Consider the following 26,084-nt stretch of genomic DNA (forward strand, 5'->3'; position numbering starts at 1 on the left):
TTCGTGTTTTGTTTTGATTTTTGCGATATATTTGTGAGTCATGAGTGAGTTCGGTTTCTTATTAATATTGTAATGGTTAGTTGTTTATTATCCTGTTATGTTTATTTAAATAACAAGATTTGCTGAGTAAACATCTGAGTATTGTTCTGAAAGAAAAAAATAGTCTTCTGTCGTAGTCGTAATATCCAAAAAGTAAGACTGATACTATTATCCATTATGTGACGAAAGCACAAGAAATACGTAATTACTTAAAGATTGTTTCTCTACTACTGTTTAAGTTTCGATTACCTTTTTTTAAAGAGGGATAAGAATCGAATGTCTACTCTCGAACCATTCTATTCGCTTAAGTGACACACACAGACACATTTCATTTATGAAAGATACATTAAATTATCTTCTTCTATATGTCTTACTGCCGTATTTGCATTTAATGGTTACTTAAACTATTCCTTGTTTCGAAAAGAATTGGTCTTGGCCAAGTCTTTAAACTGGGCGAAGTAATCATTAATTGACTCTGAGTACGGTATTTCATCTTTGTATATATAATATTTGACACATGCTACCTTAATTATTATGTATCACGAGTCTCGACTAGTTTCAAGCCATTCTAAAGGCTCATATTCATCTCTGTTATAATTTGTTTGCTATCACTACTTACATGGTACGCGTTGAATGGCGACGAGTCCCCATCGGTGACGATTGACACATGTGAAATGTGACGTGTTTCCAATCCGTTTTATTTTACAATTTATGTCTTCCCACAAAACGCGAAGTACTTTTGAAGTAACGTCGCAACGTCTTAAACTTTTATTTCTTACGGTAAGTGAAATTTTTATTGTCTTTCCAAACGATCTTGTTTGATGCAATATTCGTCCTTTTTTGTGGTAGATTTAAATAGGTTTAAGAATGTTTTTGTTAAACTATAGGGTCCTTTTTGAACAGAAGTGTGCTATACAGCAATGCTATAAAGAAGATGTGAACCTATGTGGCAGGAAGATGCACAGTTTGAGTATGCGATGTATCGATAGTAGGGAAGCCATCCACAGCCCGCAACTTTTCATATAAAAAACATAGATTCAGTAAGCTATGCAAATACATCCACAGCAACGTAGCATAGCACATCTCTGAAAGAAAAGCATCCTTAGCATTATTTTTATTAAGTATTTTCAGAGGAAGACACAGTCGTACTTATATCTAAGCTAGTTCTTATTTATTTTGTTGTTTGTCCAGCTTAATTAGGTCTAGAGGTAAATAGCATTCGCTTTACCTATCCTAGATTTTTTATAATGACTTTAGGACTATTCAACTTTAATTATAACGTTTAGTAACTTGATGTAATCGATATTTTCAACGAACAGACATAACACACTTAAACGCAACCCAAAACCAAACACAAACACACACAACATCAAAAAAAAAATACCCTAAAAAGAAAAATACCCGGAGAATATAAGTAAAGAAGGAAAAGAAAGTACTGTCGTTTGGCCGGGGTAGACTCGGGCACTCGGGTACCTGCACCCAATTACTCAGTCACCCAAATGGGGGGAGGGTTGAGGAGGGAGGAGGTGACACACAGACACCGTCACGATCGATGATAACTCCGGAGATAAGTTTGCTGCGGCAACTGACTTGGAATTGAGGATCAGAATTGAGAATATGGTTTCAGTTTTGGCAACGGTTTTCTGCTATTAGTTTTGTGTGGGATGGGAGCTAATTATTAGGTGGTGTTTATGAGTTGGGAGTTTAAAGTGCTTAGAGTTATTTAGGTAGGTATTTAATTAAAAATGTATTTGGCTTGAGTAAATCTGTCATATGCATGTGTCGTATCTTGATCTCTTGATGTGAAGATGAGAATTCATTCCAATCTTTGTTACAAAATTACCTAGACTCTTGTTTAACTCAAATTGATAGAACTCTTGGTCTATCAATTTGAGTTCGTTGTGGTTTACCTATTTAGAATTTATATCTAAATTGAAATTGAAAAAATATGTACTATACTTTGTGCAATTAAACATTCTTACCCTTATTCCTAGTCTTACTAAATTTAACCCAAAGAAACAAAGAGGTCATATTAGTCTCTAGTGAGCTATTTGCTCGTTCCAAAGTATAGGTTCCTATGGAGAAGAACGAGCAAGAAACTCCATAGGTTACTCTTTTTCAATAGATTTACAATACAATTCTTGGTTACATTGTTTCGATAACTTCAACTATGTGAGAACAATGTAACACCAATATTCAGTCGAAGAGATAGAAAAAGAAAATAACCTTGAGGACAACTAAATTAAAGTAATACAACTTTAGCCAATAAATAAGAGAGTCATTAAGATTTTTACCCACATAACTGAAATGACAAAGAACAGATAAACAATAGTAGATCTACTGTAACGGAATTGAACAGACGACTTCTTGATTGACTGCCAACGTTTGTGACATTGAGCTATGGGTAAGGAAGTACCTGTGTGAAGTATTGAGTGATGATTTGAAGATGTTTTAATTAGACTAGTTATACCTGTAGCTTCGCTTACATAATCAGTTTGATTAAGGTTTTATTACCTATAGTCGAATCGAAAATATTGAAAATAAAAAATACGTGTCTAATATTTTAAAATAATCTACAAGAAGGACATTAAAATGAAAACTAGTCATTTACCCTATTATCAAGAAGTATCGGACCGATAGATATGTGTCTTAATACCTATATCAAGGGGGTAAGTAGAGAACTAAGGTATCTGGGTACTATACTGCAAAAGAACCCTTTCAGATATAAGTTTTTAAACTGACATGGTAACTAACATCCATTCATCCGTGATCATGGCGCTTACAACAGTGCCGAAACATCGGAAACTCATCGACATAAATAAACATGGTAAAATATCCCGTTTCAAGTTCTAATATTAACGCTTTCAGATAATTATTCGTAGACAATGCAATGCTTTAAACAGAGAGGAGTGGAAGGAAGGTAGGGAGGCCTTTGCCCTGCAGTGGGACGATCATGGCTGAAATCTAAATCTAATCTAAATCTAATGCAATGCTAGATACTTTAGGAGACAAATATCGAAGTTACGATTTCATACTCAGTAGCTCAGTTACTGGACCGATACAGTTCACAGCCTCACAGCCTCAAAGTGTCACACATAGCCAATTATCAAGAAGTGTCAGAGCAGTAGACATGCGTAGGTGTACTGGGCGGGTTCGACCTCTGACCCCGCCCAGCCTCACCTCGCTCACTTCACCCCCGCTCTTTCACCCCGGGGGTGAAATCCAAGGCCTTCTTGTTATTTATTTTTAAAAGGGAAATTTACTTGGAAGCTTTCTTGTGGTAAATGGATTCGTTTATATATGTATGTATAGGTTGGTAGATAGATAGGTAGACTGAAAAGCTGGTTTTAGGTCTAAGGAATGTTTTAGTTAGGCTTTAGTTTCAGATTTGGTACTGTGTTGTGTATGTAATGGAGTTTGACAGTTTTAGGTGAATGTGTGAAGTTTCTTGGTCGTTCTTCTCTATTCGAAGCTATATTTTGGAACGAGCACCTATCTTCACTGATGGACAGACTGGTGGACAATTAAATTTGACGTTTCAAAAGTGCCTTATTTAGGATAAATTGAAATTAATTCTTTGTCTTTGTCTTTGACTTAGGACTTAGGTGGCTTTTATTAAATATTGTAGATCAACGTAAGTTGGTAGAACCTGGAATGATTGTGTGTCTACGAAAAGCAGGAGTAGGAACGGAGTAGTTTATAATCAGTAAGAGTCTAACACTCTATCTCGTCTCGTCCAAGGCGGGAGAAGTGATTCGACGATTTTCCTACCTTAAAAAAACACTACTAACTAGGACTCAAGAAGAACATAGGTATTTAAACATATTTTTTTAAACAACAAAAACACGTCTCCTCTTGTTAAAAGTATGTAGATACTTTTGACGTAGTAACATCTTTATTTACTAATTTGATATATTAAACATATATTACATATAATATTATAATAAGGTACAGAGTCACATGTTATCTGTCACACAGTTTCCGTATAACACATCTCGACTGGGACCACTGAACTTAAGGGCAAGACAATATGACATACTACCGGTTGTACGGACAAAGTGATTTGTATATTTATATGTTTTCTTTAATGTTAGTATCTTCACTATCGTATTAGGTTAAACAAAGAACGATAGACATAAGTATGACGATTATAAATAAATCATTATGACGTTGTCTTTTTTTGTCTATAATTTATTTGGTAGAGGTACTAACTAAAAACAACGGTTTACTCGTACTAGTTTCGAGATAGCTCTATTAGTTTCGAGTCACATACGGACTCTTCGTCATGAGTAGCGTGTGCAGATTAATATACATATTTACGTGAGTAAACCGTTGTTTTTAGTTAATTTAGTATGTTTCATGATAGTTATGTTAAAAATATAGTAGAGGTATAATTTTATAGATGTTATATGTTTATTTGAATGCTGACAAAGATGCTTATCAACTTATAAAAATACTTAAGTCTTACATAATGTAGATTTAAGTGACTTAAAAAAAAAAGTTTAATAAAGGGGAATGTGATTTGGAAACCTAATGCTTAAACCTTCTCCGTGTGAGAAGAGACTTTTGGTCAGCAATGGCCACTTATAGGCTGTTGATGTGATGTGTGTGATGAAATAAAATCAAAGTCTTACTTCGTTCAATGATTCGAATAAGAACGCACAATATGAGACAAAGTCCAATAAGAATTGTGAAATAAGAATTAATTATTACGCAGTACGCATTTACGCAACCATAAGGTGCACTAAATGAAACAATGGACGACGTAATTTCAGTAACTGAAAATAAGGAATACTAGTTAAAGTAAACAAATACAGTAGAACTCCAATTATCCGAATTAATGGGGACCGGGACCCATTCGGATAATCAAATATTCGGATAATCGGATTTAAAAAAAAAATGCCATTGAAGAGAATAAAAGCTACGTTTTGATATTGCACTATTTTTTTTATTGAATTAAATTGCGGGGGGAAGTCAGTGTAGGCACAACGGCAAGTTAAGACAAGTCAAGTCAAGACTTGACGCACAAACACTGGCTTCGCGGGGGGGGGGGGGGAGAATAATATCGCACTTAGACTTTTTTTTGACAATTGTTGTGATTCGGATAATCGGCGATTCGGATAGTCGGAGTTCGGATAATTGGAGTTCTACTGTATACACGCGTAGTTAAAATATTCAATCACATACAAAAGTAAATTAACCTTTCAGGATATTTAAGTAAGATAGTAAAGTAATATCCTCGTTTTTCTATGACTAACAATATCTTTTTCAACAAGAAAAAACTACAAGTCATATCATATCTTTAAGACTACAAACGGTATGTTTCGTAGTGATTACAAAAAATGTCGAATCATATTGTCGCGTCGGCGATGCGTCAAACTGAGTCGACGTCACGCTGACAAGTGCGCGGGAGTGCCTCCCCCCCTCCTGCGTGAGGCCACGCCTCTTGCGCACGCGCCGCCTACCGGCCATCTAGATTGATCTAGATCTAAATAACGTAACTCGCGTCTCAATGTGAGACATTGTTCTCTATGTATTGGTGCGAAAAAACAAATATATTCATTCAAAGAATCAATATTTTATCAAAATGAAATGTGTATTATATTGATTTATGTTTCCTAAGATCGTTGCTCCTGATACTGAGTCATCGTTTCAGTTTTAATGGATGATTATTGTGTACGCAAAAATGAACCGAAATAGCTAAAAGGATAGTAGAAAACATAACCTATATTCGCTCAGCATTGTTTGAATGGGCAACATAATAAAACGTACATTACAGTAACAAGAAGAGAGCCACTTGATCACCTGTATGAGGATAGTTAAGTATACAGAGTGCCTATCAGCCCGCAGAAATATGGAGGCAGCGAGAAAGTTGATACAAAGTAGGATTTTCAGGTACCGTCCGACGCGCAGGCACTGAAATGTGGCCGTTAGTATTTTTCGTGATATTTGTTCAAAGCTAAATCTAAAAAGAGAGATATAAGTGATTCATGTAATACATAGGTGATTAGATCTCTTAATTATTTGTATTGTAAGCACCAATAAAAACTAAGGAATTTAATTTACTGTAATACCGAAAATAAAAACCTGAAAGCGTGGCAAAATATAGATGCCTATAAGTATAAAGTATTAAAACGACTACCTAAACAAACGTTAAAAAATCGTTATCCAACGTCTTAACATTTTATAAACAAGTTTGATCTATTCACAAAACGAGCGAGACAGAGACAGAAATACATTGCATAATAACGCGTCACTCTTCTAAAAACGTTGCACAAATAATAATGCGAGTAAATTTTCTTACCGACGGTACTCGGCTGAAAGATTTCCACCCCGGGTGTCGGGGAGGGGGGCAGCGGTCGAGGTGGCGGGGCCTTCGCTCCCTGCCCCTGCGGGCCACCGGGCCAATGGCGGCGCGGCGCGCCCTGGCCCGACCCGGCTCAGTCGCGGCTGAACCGCGACCCTTGACACACAAGCGCGTCGCGCGGTCTCTTGCCCTGTGACGGCAACCGGCATCATCACGCACGGAGCGCTAGTTTACGGCGGGGTCGGAGGCCCGGGGCTTTGCCCTCCGAGAGCCCCTGACCTCCCGCCTCTCGAACTCGGCTTTCGCGGTAGCTGGCGGGAAGACGAGCTGCTGCCGTCGACGCCCGCGAGCCAGGCCGCGTCGACGCAGAGCGGCTCCTCCGCCACGGATAAGGGGCAGAATGTGGAGTGCGTGGTCTGCGGAGACAAGTCCTCGGGGAAGCACTACGGCCAGTTCACGTGTGAGGGTACGTAGTCTTGTGTGCAGTGAAAGTGATCAGTGTCTGAGCGACGGAGACTGTCCGTGTGTTGTGCGGTGGCCCTCCGGTTGTGCGGTCTAGGAGTTTGAGTCCTGGTGCGTGATAACAAGTTTGAGACAAAGTTGCTTTGGAAACTTAGGGATGGGATTAGGTTAGGACGTTAAAAACTTTATCAAATTGAACTCAAAATCGTTAAAATGTTGACTTTGAAAAACTTTGCCGACTCAGTTTTTAATAAGACGTAGTTAAAGAAAACTTTGAAGAAAAAATATAAGTACCTAGTTAAAGTGATAAAATAAATAAAAAAACACAAATAAAAAGACCCGTCGATAGAATACCAGTTACTGGTTAGTAGTTAACTAAACAGTTACAATACGAGACTATCAGTTCCAATGATTGATGATAGATAGAACCAAACACCAATTATCGTATCAAACGGAATGATTACTAAGATTTTGCGTATTTTATCGACGTCTGTAAATTGTAGGCTATATAACAAGTACATTTTGAAACCGTCATAAATAAAGTTAAGTAACATACGCCTACTTAATACGCATTTCTTAATTGTTTCAAAGAATATTTTGATGTGTTATTAAAATTAATAAAAGCTATAAATAAGTAAAGTGGGGTAAGTCGAGTTAAGCCCATGACCTTTAAAATCTCAATTAATAAAACTCTGCTTGTGACATTTCTAATAAGAATGCAATAAGAAAGTTTGCACCAAGTGCCTGTTTCTTGAGATAAGGGTGCCGTACTTTTATGCAAATTATATTACGACAAAATTGGTGCCTAAGTAATTAAATTGTATCGTTTTGTTATTGCACTGAAATTTAAAATTTAAAAAAATCGTGTTATTAAATTAATTTAAAAAAATTTAAGATTCTAATTTTAAAATACTTTAATTATAATTATAAAAAATACTTAAAATCACTAAAAACATGAAACTAAACTAAAAAAAAATAACTAAAAATAAAATATCCCGTCTCAACTTCTAATACTAGTATTAGTGACGATGTCAGTTTAAAAATGTATAAATATAAAAAATAATACCTACAAAACTAAAAACTAAAAATTACGGTTTATAAAAATTACATCAAGTGAAACGTCTCTCTCAGTAGCTTGTAATGTCGGATGCATGTCACCAAATAATTATGTTCACGTTGAAGTGGAGATGACCGCTAGCGATCATAGCATGGGAACTCATATAATACACCATATTGTTTGCGAGAGAGCTTTCTATACGATGATCTGATTACTTTGTTTGCTAGACAGTTAATCGGTGTAGTTTATTTCATTTTCTATGGAGTATTTTCACTTTAAAAATGAATTGTTGAGATGTGTCTATTTATTTATTTATTTTAGTTAGAAGTTATTTTGAGCAAATTCGGAAATTGTTAAAATTATGATCGATATGGCAATAAAATTGCACTCTTTTTACAAGTGGTATCTCAACTGTATATAATTTGTAAAAAATACTTTTACTACTACTTACTAGTAATAATAATTATTATATTGATAATGATTTTTTAAAAATGATTCAATACAATTATTGTAGGAGGTTTAGTTTGCAAAATCGTTCTTTATTTTTTTCTGGTCAAGTGTTTGCTAATAAATGTCTTAATAGACTTGTTTGAACATCAGGTTTTAATGAATGAGTACTGAATGCAGCACTGATCATTTGCCCACCAGTATGACAATCAGTTTGACAATCGCCGTTAGTATACATAGCATATTTATTATAGCTTAAAACCTAGTTGTTATAAGCCAAAATAAATATGATCTTATCTTATCCTAACTTAGACCCCATATTTCCGCTATAGGGCCTAACTGTATTTAGTATATGTTAAATAATTATTAGTTTTCTGATGCTCGTTCTAATTAGAATTAAAACAGATTATGATACACGTGGATTTCAACTTTAAGTAAATAAACATAGATGCGAAAATAATACGAATGGATATTTATGATTTGTTTGTCAGATAGTGTCAAGTACTATTTTTTATGTATGGAGGACATTGCAAACAAATTTTTTTGTTTGTGTTTTCATTTGCGTCTCATGCATCTTCTTCATCTTGACTTAAGATGAGTTCTAAGAAGTATTTTAGTCCCAATATGGGCCATTTGACCATTTTTGAAAGAAGAAAGAAATAAACAGCATCTATTTAACAGTGGACATGCATTTTTGTGTAGTTGTCTATTTGTTTCTTTAAATCATTTATGTAGTTACCAATTGCAACCAAACAAAAATATCCATATTTGCTAAAATCAAAAAACTAAAAAAATTCAAAACCGCCGGAATCGCGATAGTTGTCCGACCCGTTGATGACATAATAGTTGGCATCAAGTGTAGTCATTACACCACACGGGTATCAACCTTGACCCTTGGCGAGCGAACCTGCATGAACCATACTTTCATGATATGCGCTTGTAAACAAAACGCACACAAAAGGGACGCGTTCTTTATTCGGTTTTTTATTTTTCGAACTTTTAGTTTCAAACTTGTATTTTTTTTATTTTACTTTTAGTTTGACAATAGTGCAAAGTGCAACTGGTTTTTAGATGTCACGCTGGTTTTTTAGTGTCAATGTCGTATCAGTCACACGTTTATGGAAAATTGAATTAACTATAGGTAAGGGTTATTAAAAAATAATACACTCGTAGTCTAGAACCACTTTTTAAACATTACATTGAAGCTTTCTGTTATAAATTCTATGCCTTAAAAACTAGGTTTAATGAAGCTAGGATGATTGATATCAGATCCATGAAATAGATTAAAAAAAAATATTCTATCTTTAGCCTTTTTTAGACTGAATTTTCTGTATTTTGCACTATATTCAACTTACCGCCATATCACAGTTTTTGTCGGTACCGACGGCTCTACTTGTTCCAATAAATATGTTTAAGTTTCGATTCATACTCAATTATTACAGACTCACATAGTTTAACTTTAAATAACATTTTATAAAATAATTTATATTGCCATATACCGGACACAATTATTACATGGGACTTATAAAACAATTGGTGAAAAGTAGATGTACAGTAGAATTACGTGCCGTAATGTGCACCTCTGCCTAGCCTTCGAGGATAAAAGGAGTGACGTTGCATATATTTTATATTGAAAATCGTTTCGTTTCTGAAGGGTCGATGGCCATATACGATTGATTGCTGCTTTCTTTGACATGGATCTGCTTGTTTTACGCCCGAATACTCAAACGCTACTAAATTTTAAGTTGTACTTAAATATCGTGCTATCTCTGTCATTTTATAAAGAATTGATAGTGACAGAACTATATTTGAGAGCGTCTTAAAATTGAGTAGCGTTTGAGAATTCCGGCATTAGTGATATAAAAAAGAATTGATAAATAAACAGACGATAATATTTATTTTAGATGTAAAATTCTCAACCAGGTTTATTGAACAAGTACAACAAAACATTTCATTCTTCTTTACTAAAAAGTGGCTATAATAGACACTTCTGCACACCCCCTCGAGATACAACCGTGATGTTACGTTGTCCATTTCATTGTCTTGTAAGGTGTCGGGCATTAAAATCGTTTATTCATACAATGGCGGCGGTATTTCGTGCTTTCGTTAGTTGCGTAACTTATCTACATTGTACAGGTTGTCAGTCAACTTTAAAGCGAGGTTGGGAAATGTATAGGGATTCCGTATTAGTAGTATTGAAGGGTAAAAATGTTGCTATTATTTAGAATATTTTTATTCTAGGCAGAAGGATCTAGATTGCAATTGCATACGTGAGAAGCTCAAGTCATTGGCAAGGATTTTTGCAAGAAATCTTTGCAAATGTGAAGCTTTAAGCTTTTGTCCGCTAAATCGTTTTCTTTTTTCTGGTCAAATGTTTCCCGATATTGTGGCGAGCAGCAATATTCGCCAGAAAGTCGTAACTAGACTTGTCTGAATGTCTGGTTTTAATGAATGAATACTAAATGCAATAAAATTTAGCTTCTAACTAACCTTCTTATAGGATTAACAATATCCATTCAAAAAACAGAAAAAAATAATGTCGACCTCATTCCATTCATTTTCAATTTATCAATGCGACAAAGAATTCAAAGCTTAAATTAGCACCAAAATAAAGCCAAGTATCCGGTACATTTTTTATAAAATTAATTGGTCGCAAACTATTTTTGTTAGACCATCGATAGTGGAGGCGCCACTGAGGTCCCGACCTCCGATATCAGACGGCTGAGTCTCGATAAAACATAATTTAAGCTAGAAAATTCATTACTGTTTGTCTGTCGTTCGTATGATTACGTAATACAGAAGTTTTGATGTGTGTTTTGTTTGAATGGGGGTTCTTGGTAATTAAGAATATTGAAATTGTAAGTTTTTTTTTGTACCACGATCCTGGTAAAAATGCTCATGGCTTACCTGATGGTAAGTGGTTACTGTGGCCTATGAACGCTTGCAATACTTGGGGCATTACATGCGCCTTACCGACCCTTAACCTCTTGTATAGAAAATACATTGTGCCTCGCGTGGATCCACGTTTCGGCACAAGATGGGTTAAATAATCTATTTATTTATTTACTCCCTTATTGAAGAATCCTATATTGTAGCCTACTGGGAAAACCTCGGCTGGGTAGAAATTCCTCCATTTAATAAGATCGAAATTCTATTTAATTCTAAATTAATTTTCTAAACTTGAGACAATGTACTAAAATTAACAATAGACCTGTATGATAATTTGCAATTTTCATGCAAATATATATTGCATACTTTTACTAATATTAAATTACTCGCTGGTTTTCGAATTCAATTAACTAAGTGCCTAGCATCTAAAATGCATTATAAATCTATTTAATTATCATAGTCACCAAAAATTAAAAAACAAACAGCAGTTGGGAAGTATTCTTAATGGCGTCTCACACATTACGTGACGATAAGTAGCCACCATCGAAATAATAATTATTATTTGTTTCTACACTAAATATGTAAAAATCCAAGTTAATACAACAAATCTACATAAGTTTATACAATATACTTCAGCTACACTATCACACGATAACTCCCTAAGAGTGTATCGATAAAGCGCATTAGTGTTGTGCTCATAAAGTGTTATTTTGATGTCGACAAATCCACTTTATTAGCGCCCAGACCCCCCGGTGACGGAATTAGAACCTTGTCGAAGTACGACCGTGCAGTCTCTGAGGTCAACTTGTACTAAAAGTGTTTATAGGCGTTATAACGACAAAGTCCCCGGCAAAGCGCTTCTTTTGACTTAAATGCTCGCGTCTCTGAACGACAATAGTGATCGCAGTTGACACCTGCGTAAAGTGCCGTTCCGTGTCGATAATCAGCTCTTATCGATACACAGCTTTTAAATTTCCATATTTTTTTAGACTATACAAATTGACACAAATTTATTATGTCTCCAGTTATAACTTTCATTCAATAAATATCTAGAAAACTAAAAAAGAAGATAATATTTATTATTGAAAAACTTGTAAAATTGCTTGCCATTTTGCCCCACTAGTAATAAACAAAAAAAAAACTTTTAAATCGTCTTTAAAATTCTCTAGATTTAAAATAATAAAATGTTAACTTTATCACCTTCACTGTGATAACACACATCGTAGATCTTCTTTCGAAAACATCGCTTTGTACTGACGCAAAACACGCAATAAATTATTATTTAAATTTCATTATACAAAATAAATATCGCGGCAATGAATTACGGGGCGTCGCGCTATCGACAAGCGGTGGCATCACTATCAAGCACTAGAACCGGTCAGTTTATGGTATGTTTTGTCCAGCGATACCGTGGCAGTTAACCCTATCTTTACGAGCGACTCTAAACATAAGTGTCTTTCCGAACTTATTTATTTTTATCTCATTCCACTTTTTAAATTGAATCCAAGTTCGGCGCGTGTGTGGTTCTTCTCTTTCCACTAAAACTGTCAATAAAACGCTCGAACCTCTTGAATCATGTCGCCTTTTAATGAAAATTTGACTCTTTTTAATATATTATTTATGTGAATTAAACAAGTACTAGCTACGCCTTAATAAGGTAAACATTCGAGCGTGTGACGTTAACGGCCATTTTCGAAATTTAAAAGCCGCCATACTGTTAAAGAGTACGCGTGTTTGTCACGTCGTAAATCGAAAATTTATATTTTCTCGTCTCGATAACCGTGCGTAGTTTTATTGAGAATTTATTGTGAATTAATTTTATTGTTGATTTAAAAAGAAAACTTTTATAAATAATGTTGATTGATTAAGAAAATTATGTAGCAATCAATGATATACGATAAAATGGGTATCGGAGTGCCATTGTCAATACATTTATATGTAAATCATCGTCCCCTTGCGTGCGTTGCGTTTTAAATGGTTTATTGTTAAAATACATAAATATTCATTATTTGCTTCATTAAGTATCCGGCCTAACAAATTAAAATACAGGTACTTTAGTGAAGGAAATATATGCAACGAAAAATTTAATCAACAAAAAACTATATCGGTACCCATTTCCGATCCGATTCTAAAAACTTATAAAACACTATTAATTTGCAATTTAGATTCATTTTATTTAAATCAGACATAATTTCCTTTTACAATAACCGTAAAACATTATTTAAAAATTTTTAAATAAACGATTTTACCTAATTTTTTACACGAAAATAAATTAGTGATGCGACGCATTTGCTTTTCAAATCTATCGTTTTAGATATCAATCGATAAAATTATTCGAATATTCTCATGCAGTCAAGTGGCTATCCGCATTAAAATTAATATCAATTGTTCGCCAACACATGTACAATATGTGTGTTCGTATGTGTGCAGGCATTCTCAAGAACAGGACCTAGATCATTAAGGCGATCCGATGGGTCATTAAAGTGAGTAATTTTTCATTAGACTCCTTCTTTTGTGCATTCGTGTCTTAATGAAATGATTAAGGGAAGTTGTATATCGATATGTCTGTTGATCTTCGTGTGTAGGTACATCACTATTTTTTTGTATTAATTATATTATTTGTAAAATTACTTTTTCAATATTTTTTTTACTTGGTCGGTCTAGGTAAGTTATTATGTAGGTATTTAGTTTTAATTATTTTTTCTGAACGTCTTTAATGTCTTCTCTTTCGTCACCCCCATAAATTTACAATAGGGAAGCATCAGTTCTAGCATAAGTATCTAAATTCTTAACTACTTTCATTAATTTATTCATTTAAACTGGTTTAGGGAACATTTAAATTAGAAAACAAATCCACTTCTTGAATTATCATGATTAAACCCATTTAATTAACATGAATCCTTTGAAAAAAAATCTATTAAAATATCTTACCATCAACAATTGGCAACACTAACTCTATATAATTTTGCATCTGTATTACCTAAGATGTCAAGGGCAATATGGCTGACAATCGGGTACTTGGCCTCTCGACTAATCGAAGGTTTCTAACGACCTGGTCCTAAACCAGTGATTGATGGCTCTAATGATCACCAACAATAATTGATTTAACTTCTAATTCAATTTTAAGGATCGTTATTATTATGATTTTAATTCGATTCTCTCTCTCTTGTGTCCATGTTAATTGTATTTTTGTTGTTTATGAATGAAAGGTATAGATAATTAATAAGACTGCACGGTTGGCGCGCGCGGTTTCGATTCCCGCACGGAGCAACTCTTTGTGTGATCCACAAATTGTTGTTTCGGGTCTGGATGTCATGTGTTTGTGAACTTGTATGTTTATAAACGCAACCCACGACACAGAAGAATATCATAGTGTGGGGCAATGTTTTTAAAATAATAAAAAAAGCTTTCCAATGCCACTACACTACGTTTTTATTAAAAAAAAAAACAAACTCCAGTATACAATAGTAAAATAATCTTTTCTCAAACAAAATAGCTAAACAAAAATATTCAAGATATCAAACATTAAATTATCTGTGCTGCCACAGATCTATAAATCTGGAAGAAAAGCGGAAACTCTTGTCTTACAAGACAACAGAACTGGCCACTAAATGAAGATTTAATGGCGTTTAGCTATCTTTATTTATTACACTGGCAACACCGACGGGTGCTGTAGATACCTATTATACCAAATTAGGCTTCTATTCTTTATTTAAAAGTGACAGTCGTTTGTTTTATGGAATATCGTTAAATATTTTATTGGTTTCTAAAAGTGAACTATTTTATTTTAATTTAGTGCTCGCTAGGTATTAGTCTAGTCTAGTAATCTAGATCTAATTAGTGTCTAAAAGTATATCTGTTGAGTAAAAGGTTTTAGTTTTGATTCCTGGATTAAATAGACGAAGAAAATTTGTTTAAATTAATATATAGGTATTCTTAAAGCTAGCATGAAGTCTGGACCATTCTCAAGTAGTAGCTCGCTGTGTTTAATCCAAAGCAACTATATATTTATTTATTTTATTTTTAGCTGTAATCGTCCTATTGTAGGGCCAAGGCCTCCCTACCCTCCTTCCACTCCTGTCTATGCAGGATAATAGGATAGAATAGATAGATGATAGAATACCTAACTATATAGGTATATTAAAACATTAAGTCCCATAAAATGGCAACATTGAATCAAGCTCCACCACAAGTGTTGCCCGTTACAAAATTGCCAGCAAAATATTATTATGACGAGGTCACATTCTCAATTAAATCATTAGTGTGGATGACTGCGTTTATTACAAATCACTTTGTATGCTATTTTTATGACATACAACAAAATCCTTGTAGACCTAACAGTATATATTTTATCATAGAAAATTATGTATTATAAAATCACACCTATTATATATTGCAATAGGGTAGGTATTTAAACATCGTTTGGAATCATTTGAAAGAATAATGTTAGATACTTTCTCTTGCCTTGACTTGTCAAGGGATCTCAAGTTGGACTCATAAAATATTGCTGATTTTCTAATTTTCAGTAAAACACAGAGCCTTTTTTTAAGGGGAAAATCATCCAATGACTTCTCCCGCCTTGAACGAGGCGAGAGGGAGTGTCAGACTCTTACTGACTAAAAACCACCCTGTTTCTACTCTAAAACAAGTATTTACGTAGATAATATAATTAGGACGCTAATGAACATAAATACTTCAGTAAAAATCAATAACTATCTAAAGAATCCCAGTAACGACGCAGAAATCAATTGTCAAAGAAGTAATGTCGCACATATGCCCAGTCAGACGCAAGTCGCATTGCGCAACAACGTGCGACTTTTATTGCGGTGATAACTCATTGTGGCTATAATATTCGCTAGTGACGTCGTAAAGTCGCAGGACGCATGGGATGCTTTACCAACTTGCCACTTAGGTATACTTTTCTCTTGAATATTTGATATGTTTGTGAAATACGTGATTCTTAGACCTTTTACCATATTCTTCTAGTCTATCATCTATGGATGGCTTCCCTACTATCGCTACATCGCATACTTAGAGCTGCGCATCTTTCTCACACAGCGCCATAGTTTAGTATAAATGGAAACGGTCACATAGTTTCATAGCTTAGCTATTATTACATCTTCGTTGCATAGCTACATAGCACGTCTCTAGTGGGAAAGACCGTTTGACAGAGACCGGACAGCAACGCTTACTTATTAATCTTTAGCTTTATAAACTGCGAACTCCTTGTCGCTTACCAAGTGTAAAGCCTCCTATCAATAGAAAGTGCATAGCCCAATAAACAAACATACCATATCTGTCATAAAAAATATCAATTTATTACAAAACGGTTCACAATCCCAGATTCCATACTAATACCAAAAGAAATGGGTCATTCCAAACCCACCATTCCCATACCAAGTTTTGCAACTACCAAAATTAAAGTGCCAGTCAAAAAATATTTCGTATAAACCTGAGCAGCCATTACGAGTGAGTAGTTACGTCATTACGTCAGATCTCGTGCTATATGTGGGTCAGCAGTAACCTGTAATCTAGTCGCCATTAGCTCGCCAATAATTGTGGACACCACTTCACTTTGTTGTGGAGTTCCGCATCTGTTCGTGTTAAAACGTTTAATGTTTTAAACTAATAGAAGAACTAAAGTGAATACGTATTGATTTTATTGTAACTTTCGTGAGACATACTAAATTAATTATTATGTTATCGGCTTACTCACGTAATGTTTTGACGAGGAACTCGACTAGTTTCAAGCCATGCTAGAGGCTCATATTCATGAGCAGCATTACGCGACACACGACTTGAATACGTATTGTTGTCTTCTGTGTGATGCAGGGTAGAATACATTGCAGTTACCACCAAAGTCAAAGTAAAATGACTTATTAAATTAAACCATAAATAGGTACTTTTGAAAAGTCACCACATAAAGAAATAAATAATAGATAGTCTGTTAGTCTGTCCGTTAGTGAAGCTAGGTGGTCGTTCCAAAGTATAGTTTCCAATGGAGAAGAACGAGCAAAAAAATCCTTTCGTTATCTCATCTCTTCTCTTACTTCGGGTGTCGTCATATTGCTTTGTATGTAGCACTATATAAATATTAATGACAGAACCCTAGACAAAAGAGCTGTCTGCTAAAATCTAAACTTTTTAAACTGCGATCTCCAACCTATCTACCATGCATGGAGATTAGCAAACTCTCTTATGAAAAGGAGGCTTGTAGTCTAGCTGTGGCCTGCTAGAAACTGTTGGTTGTATCATATACCAGCCAGAAGCTGCTAAGTATGGCTTATTGAGGGCATCTTCTCATATCTTTTGTAGTCATTATTAGTAAAGGGTTTTTTATCCACATGGATATATAAGACTATTGTACCTTATATTTCACAAAATTACTACATATACATCTATTTATTAGAAGTTGCCTACGTAATACAATTTTATAAAAGTATATACAATTTGTGTAACATACAGAACCCAGTGTTAGAGCAGTGGCTTGACGAGTTTATTTCTTTATAATACTCGTACGTTCCTCATTGCCAAGTTGACATTCCATCAACCTATCGATGTTGGTTTATTTATATTTCAATTGTGTCTATATCTACTAGTAGTTTCCTATTTTACCTATAAATTGAGTATTACAATACTGTTGTGTAGCTTCTGTAATTAATATATGTCTATGTTTCCACCTATGTCTTCAAAATCACTTTCATTCGTCAAAATTTTAACTTAAACATTCTAATCTCTACTAGATGATGCTTTTGTGTTTTAGTTTCTCACTTAATTTTCAAATACGTATCTAGAACTCCCGTTTATCGAACTGCAGACTACCGGGGTTCCGGCTCAACGAGCTGTAGTAGGAATGGGGTGGTTTTTAGTCAGTGTAAAGAGTCTGATACTTCCTCTAGCCTTGCCCAAGGCGAGAGAAATCATTGGAAGATTTCCCAAAAAAAAAGTATCTAGTACTAATACACTATTATACAATGTGATAGGGGCGAGACTTCTAACCCGTTAAGGCTGAATACTACATCTAATTTTTCGACAAAAGTCAGGGGTCGAAGGGGTCGAATACCCCTATTTCCTAAAAATTATGGCTATTTTAATATTTTTTTTACTTTTTTTGATATCAAAGGTTGTATGCTTCGTAGAAACAAAAAAAAGACGACTAACGGTAGCTAATAACCTTGGCTAACTAATTCATTACTTTTTTCATATGTTTGATAATGTTTTGATGATAAAAAAAATCATTTGTGAATTATTCTTACCGAAAAAATCACTATTTTTCAATATTTCCAATTGGGGGTTCAACATCTATATTTTTTTTGTCGATAAAATTAGATGTAGTACTCAGCCTTAACGGGTTAGAAGTCCCAGCCCAATCTATTTTATATTCCGAAGGAACTAACATCCGATCTAAAAAGTCCACTACTCTTAACTAAGTCACATCTAAGCTTAGGTACCAACTTCGTTTCCTATCTATGCACATTATATCAGTCGCCAAAGTGAATTCAATAAATTCCTCCAGTGAAATAAACCCAAGCAATGGTTACTCGCGATCCACTATCATAGCTCTTCCACTTTCTCAACGGCTATACAGATTTATGTCAAAGAACTAAGGCTTAGGTCTCACTATGGTTTTTTTCGCTAACCACCCAAATCGCGAAACGAAACAAGAGGTACCTACACACTACTATGAAATTACCTGTGATGTTTTCAACCTTAAGTTAACCTACTATTAAGTTCTGTATGTCTTACCAAATTTATTTTTTGGGGACTATTTTGTCACTTTTCACCGATTTAAAATAAGTTGCGGGATAAAGCCGCAAGCGCGGTCCTAAATACTTTTATTTAACTTACTCATGCGGTTTTTAACCGCGTTTGTGCAACAGTAGTGCAGTCGTAGCCTAAATCAGAACAGAACCATTGTTTTTATTTTCACTGAAAATTCTTTGTGTCGATGCAGTTTTTATCATCTCGCGTGGAATACAATTTGCAAGCTTTGATGTTCCCAACGATAAGTGGTAATTGGGAGGCTGGGTTCCTATGTCGGTTGTCTATACACTGGGCAGTGAAACGCTGCGGTTCGAACGCTGTGCGGTGTCATAATTATGTTCAAATACTCAAACGCCACTCAATTTTAAGTCGCTCTCAAAAATAGTTCTGTCTCTAAAAATTCTTTATAAAATGATAGAGATAGAACGATATTTAAGTAACTTAAAATTAAGTAGCATTTTAGTATTTGGGTGTTAGACAGCAAAGTTCATTAAATTTCAAAGTGTATTCGACAAAAGTGTTGTAAGAATTTTGATGACATTTGATAGATCATATATATCTATCATGATTTTATCTGCTTTAAGGCTATAGCGTGCTAGTTTTATTTTCATTATAGATAACAAAATTGGTTTGAATTGATAACACTCAACATCAATAATTTTCTTAATTCTTGATTTTAATCATTACGAATTTCACTTTCCTTTCATTTAACGAATATCGAAACAATTCACAATTTTTTTTCAAAAAACATACTATTCTTTTTAAATTCCTAAACAAAATATCGAAAGTAACGAGTGCTCATCCACGTGAGGCCAGCCTATGCTAACCGCACAACGGCTTATCTGCACAGTGGGTACGTGAGCGAACCTCTAACGGTATCGCAGCAAGAAACCTCGCTGCCTGCCTGCTTTGTTGCCTAAACGCTGAATTTTCAGTTGCTCACTTATTTTTGAGAGACGATAACGTGTTTTAAGAAAAATGGTACACATTGAGGTTTTTTTTTTGGAAACGTTATTGGTCTTTCCCGTAACTATGACTGCGTAGTTAGAGATTTGAGTTTGATTTCTGGATAAGTTACAATATTATTTAGTACTGGCTGACCCAGAAAACTCACCTGTTTAAACCTCTTCTGGACTTACATAAATAATTCAAGACTAAAATTAACCAAATCGGTCAAGCCGTTTTCGAGATTTAGCGAGACTAACGAAAGCAATAGATTTTTATAAATATATCTATAAATTTTCGCCTTTCGGAAACGCACAATCGTAGCACGGAACGTGGAACTGTAGGTAATACGACCCTCAATATCATACAAATAGTTTTTTTCTTTACTAATAAATATACGTAGGCTACCGTTTACCCGCCACGCTGTTAACCATTAACATAACAGTTTCGAAATACTATTTCCTCATTACTCATGCGCAGAGAACAACAAAAGCCTTGTGACACCACGTAATGTAAACCCAGTAAATAGCTACACAAGTACATTATGTACTCACTTATTTTATTCATTATATACTGAGTTTAAAGAAAATGTTGTGGCTATGAGTGTAAGACTGGGGGTAATACTTTGGTTCTGTATTTAATCTTAATTATACTCATATACTATTACTAGCTACCTTCTGCTCGGTTCCTACTAATCTTAGCGTGATGTTTCGTAGCCTATAACCTCCCTCGATAAATGGACTATCCAAGACAAAACGATTTTTTCAAATCGGACCAGTAATTCCAGAGATTAGCGCGTTCAAACAAACTCTTTAGTTTTATATATTAGAATGAGTCTTTTTGCCATATTGTCACAATTTCAAACACTGTTATTTTCGAAACAACTGTTTCTACTGAAATATGTATTGTTAGTTTAGTAAAGGTACCCTAAAAGCCTGATATTTATGTTAAACATAACTTCAACATAATTTTAAACCGGCTGTCATTTACTACTGTACTCAGACATTTAATGATTACTCAAACTATTCCTTTTGTCCCGAAAACAATTGCTAAGGACTGGGTTAAGTAACCATTAAATGAATATGAGTGCGACGGTAAATCTTGCTCTATAAGGAACAACTTTAACTAAGGACACTCGTTTAAAATAAAATAGCGTAAAACTTTATATTTTTATGAACTGATATACATATGTGCAAAATATCTACAACTCTATACAACGAAAATTTCAAAATAGAAAAAAATAATTGCGTATTTGTCAAAAAAAAACTATGAAATATAATATATAAATATATTCTTCTTCAGAAGTCGAAACGTTTAAAATATCGAATCAAATCGATTCGATTGTAATCTAAGATCGGTTAGTAATCGATCGGTTTCTGCGCACAATTTGTAGACGGATCTTCTTTCTGTACATTTGAATTTGGAATAAAACAAAATGGCTTCCCCAATGTAACTTGAAACAGCGATAATTTTTACTTTTTTATAGTAAAGGAGCTTGTTTATGGCTAATTGGTATTACTGTAATGATTTGGATAGGTGTAAACAGTAGTTTAGAAAATTTTATGTGTTTTCTGAGGTAGATAATTGTTATTAAAACCGTAATTTATTTGTTCAAAGGCAAAATCAAAGTTTTTATTTCAATTAATCCTTAATTAGGCACTTTTGAAAAGTCAAATTGAATTTTTCGTCAGTCTGTCCGTCAGTGAAGCCAGGTGCTCAATGGTAATATCAATTATGCTTTATCTATCTAGAAGATAAAGTTTGACCAAGTAACGTACAAAAATGTATACAATACTAGCTTCTGCCAGCGACTTCACCCGCAGTCCTGTAGGATAAAAAGTATCATAATATGATACTTTTACACATATTAAGTGTTATTCCAGATTCCTATTGAGTTACAAACATACACACAAACAAACAAGCTCACAAACAAAGATGAAAAAGAAATGCTTCATTTACAATACTGCGGACAGAAAACAGATAAGCAGATACGAGTACTTTTCTGAAACCCAGAAGTAACATGACCTGTGACTATTAAATAAGTCAGTAAACAGTAATTGAACGGGTGTGTACGATTTGTAAAGGAGTTAGGTAAACATGTAATAATTTATGTAATAGTTACATTTAAATATCTAAGACATTTTATCTGTACGAGCTGTATCGACTAGTTTATTTCCTAGGTAGACTGTGAGAAAATTTCTAGGTTTTGGCTGAGAATTTATCTTAGGACCTAGCTATTTCTAATCAGTGAGTCGATAGTGAGCAACATTAAACCTAATCTACGTAAATATAGAGGTTATTTTTTATAAAATAGTCTAATATGAGAGTAGAAATGATTATAACCTAATCATTCTAACGTTTAGCTATACTAAAAAAGATTTAAAAGATTTCAATATTTCAAAACTATTACACTTATATACCTTTTGAACCTATATACGTTTCGAAAGTTGATTTGACACGCAATATACTGTGATAATCCTACGCACCAATTAATAATAGCAAATTTTCTACTTCGTGAAATCGACGAAGGTTAGGTGTCTAGGTTTAAAAGACCAAAGAAGCAGTCATAAGTAGTCTATAACATTATAAGTTTAAGAAAATGGCTCTGTTATACTAAATAATCGAAACATATCATAAGCATTGATATAGTATACACAATATTCCGTAAATGATCACGTTCATATCACAAACTAGATGTCTCTAAATATTTTACAATAAACATTCGATTTTTTTCTCAAACGCTAAACTATACTAGTCGGGTAGTATCAAACGATAATCAACCTTATCAACTTCAAATATCCTACGTACGTCATTGTAATTCGAATAAAGGCGCCACGTAGCGCGTCCCAAAGCAAATTGTTTCTTATTCTAATATTTACGCATAATATATTCATGAGATTGGTCTTAACTGTCTTAACATCGTTATGTTGGTATTTTAACTGTTTTATAAATTCATATATATTCTACGACTCCATACAAATCGTCGTATTTCGATATCGAGTAGCCATTGATATATGGTATTATGCTAATTGGTCTAAGCATTTTACAAAATAGGTGAACAAGTAATTACTACCGACAATCGTAAAGTATTCTAAGTTATTGGGATATCCCCATGTTTGCATACGGCCACAAACATGGGCGCATGTTGACAGACGCGTATATTTTACATGCTGATGATGATATACGGACAGACTTCCGAATTTTAAACACGCTGTCGTATCAAATACAAATTTATGAAGTGATTATATCATAAATAGCAATACAAGTCAGAAGCAAGTTATTAAACCTTTTAAAATTATCGTAGACGACGAAGAATTAACATAACTCGATGATGATTCAGGTGTTAATGTTGTAAATAGTATTACAAATGTAAAATCTCTCCCACAGGTTGCAAATCATTTTTCAAGAGGTCCGTGAGAAGGAACCTGACGTACTCCTGCCGAGGAAATAGAAACTGTCCAATCGACCAACACCATAGGAACCAATGCCAGTACTGCAGACTAAGAAAATGTCTCAAAATGGGCATGAGGAGAGAAGGTGAGTCAAAAATATTTTGAGAAAATCTCTAAAGAGAAACAGCATGAATATGAAATTGTTTTAAATGATCAAAATTCTAAAGAAATACATACTAACAAAATTGGCAACGTAGATAGTGAAGCAACTAACATTCATGCCTATGTTGAGACATTTCATACGCGTTTTAAAATGAAATTTTCTTTTGTTCACCGGTACCTTTTGTCAGTATGTAAGTATTAAGTGATAAGATACCATTTATTATGAATGTGTCAGTTTTTTATGCTTTTATATTTGATCTATTCATGATTGTTCTCACACCGAATTCTTTACATTTTTCTTTCGGTATATCATGTTGGTTACCAATTTGAATTTGTTGATTTCCATATTTTTTTCTTATTGTTTATACTTTCTTCTTTTATTTTAAATCTTGAGCTCCACATTTAATGACTACATAGAATTAATTTGATTGTATCGTGACCTCAGATTCCGTTACAATTATGACAAAATTATTGGTTGCCACTGACAAATTATATAATACGTCAGTAATATTAGAATGAGCTGCGTTCTTAGTACAAAAAGCTCGCTTTAAAGATACATTGATTGTCACAAGTGTAATTAGTGAAATCATTAATCTTGTCGAGTCATTAGTCGAGAGACTGCCCAAGGGCACTGCTCTAAGTAACTGTTGACGATCAATGCTAATATAAAGTTATGGGCCGTAATAGGTTATTATTACGATGGAATTAATATGGCCGGTTATTGTTTTAAAGACAGCACCGTGATTGATGGTATTCAAGAATTCGTGTGACCTCAAACGTTTGTTGAAGTAGAGAAGAATTTCTGTAATGGAAAATCTAGTTAATGATATTTGAAGTTTGTCGGTTGATGGAAAAATTGCTTTTTTCGCTTTTGTTTATTTAAGTGCGTCGTGTTAATAGTTTGCTGTGTGGTCAAGGCCGTTTCCAAGTGGGAGAACCTTGACGGACCGTCAGCTTTATGACGCGCGACACTATTGGCTTCAACAGCCCATTCAATACAACATTGTAGCACATTAACTCATGACGTTCCTTTGTAACGAACAATGATGAACTGAGCTGGTGTATTTTAATTTCTCAATTTACTATTGTTCCACGTATCAAAGTACCCAAAACTGACTGTCCATTAGACCATTAAAAATATTTCAAGCTCACAAGTTTTCATGTAGACAAAATTATTTACGTAAAGCTCCAAACGGCACAGGTGCACATTTTAAAAGATAACACGCGACCGAAGTAATTTCCTCATGTCATAAAGGAAACGGTCTTGACGGAGGGCACCGAGGTTGAAGAGTTCATAACGTGGACGGAACACCCGCTGAGGCGCTTATTATACCCATATAGAACCCAATGGCACCCGTTTGACGACCTCTCATATTAAAATTATTATTTTTGTTCTCCAAATTTATTTTTTCTTTGCAAACTATATTGGCTGCTTTAACGACACCTGCCTGTTATATATGGACTTCTATATTGCCATCTATAACATTTACTACCTCTACCTACCAAATAAGAACCGCCGCTTCATTAGCCTTCTCTGTATCTGCGATTCCTACAAAACTTTTTACGAGTCCCACCTTTGCGTCATTAGGGTTGCTCCCTTTGATAATACAGAGGCCAGATCGTACCGGAAAGGACACGGTAACCCGCTGCTCTCATTCAACCCTTGAGCACAACATTACGTCTCTCGACCCCGTCATATTTTGGGCAACAAACGATTTGTTTGCCCTCAGAACAAAAGAAAGGTGCGAACTCCAGTCTCCTTTTTATATGAGATTAACTGTTAATAGAAAAAAAGTAAGTGTGCCCCCTTTGTCGCTTTGTAATCGTCTTAGATATCAAACTGGTAGATGCGGAGATTAGAGAAGATCCTTTGTACTTTTTTTATAATATTGTTTCACAGTTGGTGGATGTTTTGTAAAACGTTTTAGCTTTGAAAAGGTCCATTGAGGATGGAGCTACTACCTAATACGTTTAATTGTGATAGAGCTCGATGTAAGAGATACGTTTTTTGTGCGTTGCCCGCTCTTTGGTTTATGTAACCGTTGTAATGAGTGGTCAGTTTTGCTTTTGTCCTCTTGTGGATTTGTTTGCGTTCAAATTACAAGCAAAGTTTTATTGTTGTTCTAATATTATGCTGATTCAATAGTTATTGAGATTTTGCTTTCCTACTTTCTCCAGTCATAAAACATGACAAAGCTCCATAGTCCTAATGACCAATGCTTATGATTCTAACGGTTGAATATTATTAGTTTCAGTCCATTCAATTTCAGTCATTAATCCTTGTTGGGACATTAATCTATCACTGCAGAATGGGGCATAAATAGTCCATAATTTCTGTACAGTTATCGTGCTATGCAAATGCAAATATGAAACAAAGCTCACATATGGATTGATTAATTAAAGGCATTAGTGGACCGGTTTATTAAAAGTGCATGAAAGGTGTACGTGTCTCGCTCGGGCATGCTCGTCACTGGAACAATGGTGGAGCACCTTTTGTTCAGGGCGCATCAATCACCTCTCATTGTTTGCAGTATCTTAATAAGTTTTTGTGTTAGGCCGGTCATTTAGAAAGATTCCGGGTCCCCCAGGCCTGAATTTTAATGGGCGATTTTTGCGCGTA

At 34.5% G+C, this 26,084-nt stretch overlaps 1 protein-coding gene across 3 annotated transcripts in view; it reads left to right on the plus strand.

Annotated features, from left to right (window-relative positions):
• The window catches only part of LOC118274324 (steroid receptor seven-up, isoforms B/C), a 146,429-nt gene that overhangs the window by 53,950 nt on the left and 66,395 nt on the right, over positions 1 to 26,084 (plus strand). For 2 of the 3 annotated variants that reach the window (XM_050705118.1, XM_050705126.1), the window contains exon 2: positions 23,298 to 23,447. In XM_050705118.1, the coding sequence (XP_050561075.1) occupies positions 23,429 to 23,447 (19 nt within the window). In that variant the 5' untranslated portion in view covers positions 23,298 to 23,428. Of the gene's footprint in view, positions 1 to 6,668; positions 6,813 to 23,297; positions 23,448 to 26,084 lie in introns of those variants that run through there. The other variant, XM_050705121.1, reaches the window with a different exon arrangement.

The sequence above is a fragment of the Spodoptera frugiperda genome, chromosome 3 (genome assembly GCF_023101765.2).
Source record: "Spodoptera frugiperda isolate SF20-4 chromosome 3, AGI-APGP_CSIRO_Sfru_2.0, whole genome shotgun sequence".
NCBI lineage: Eukaryota > Metazoa > Arthropoda > Insecta > Lepidoptera > Noctuidae > Spodoptera > Spodoptera frugiperda.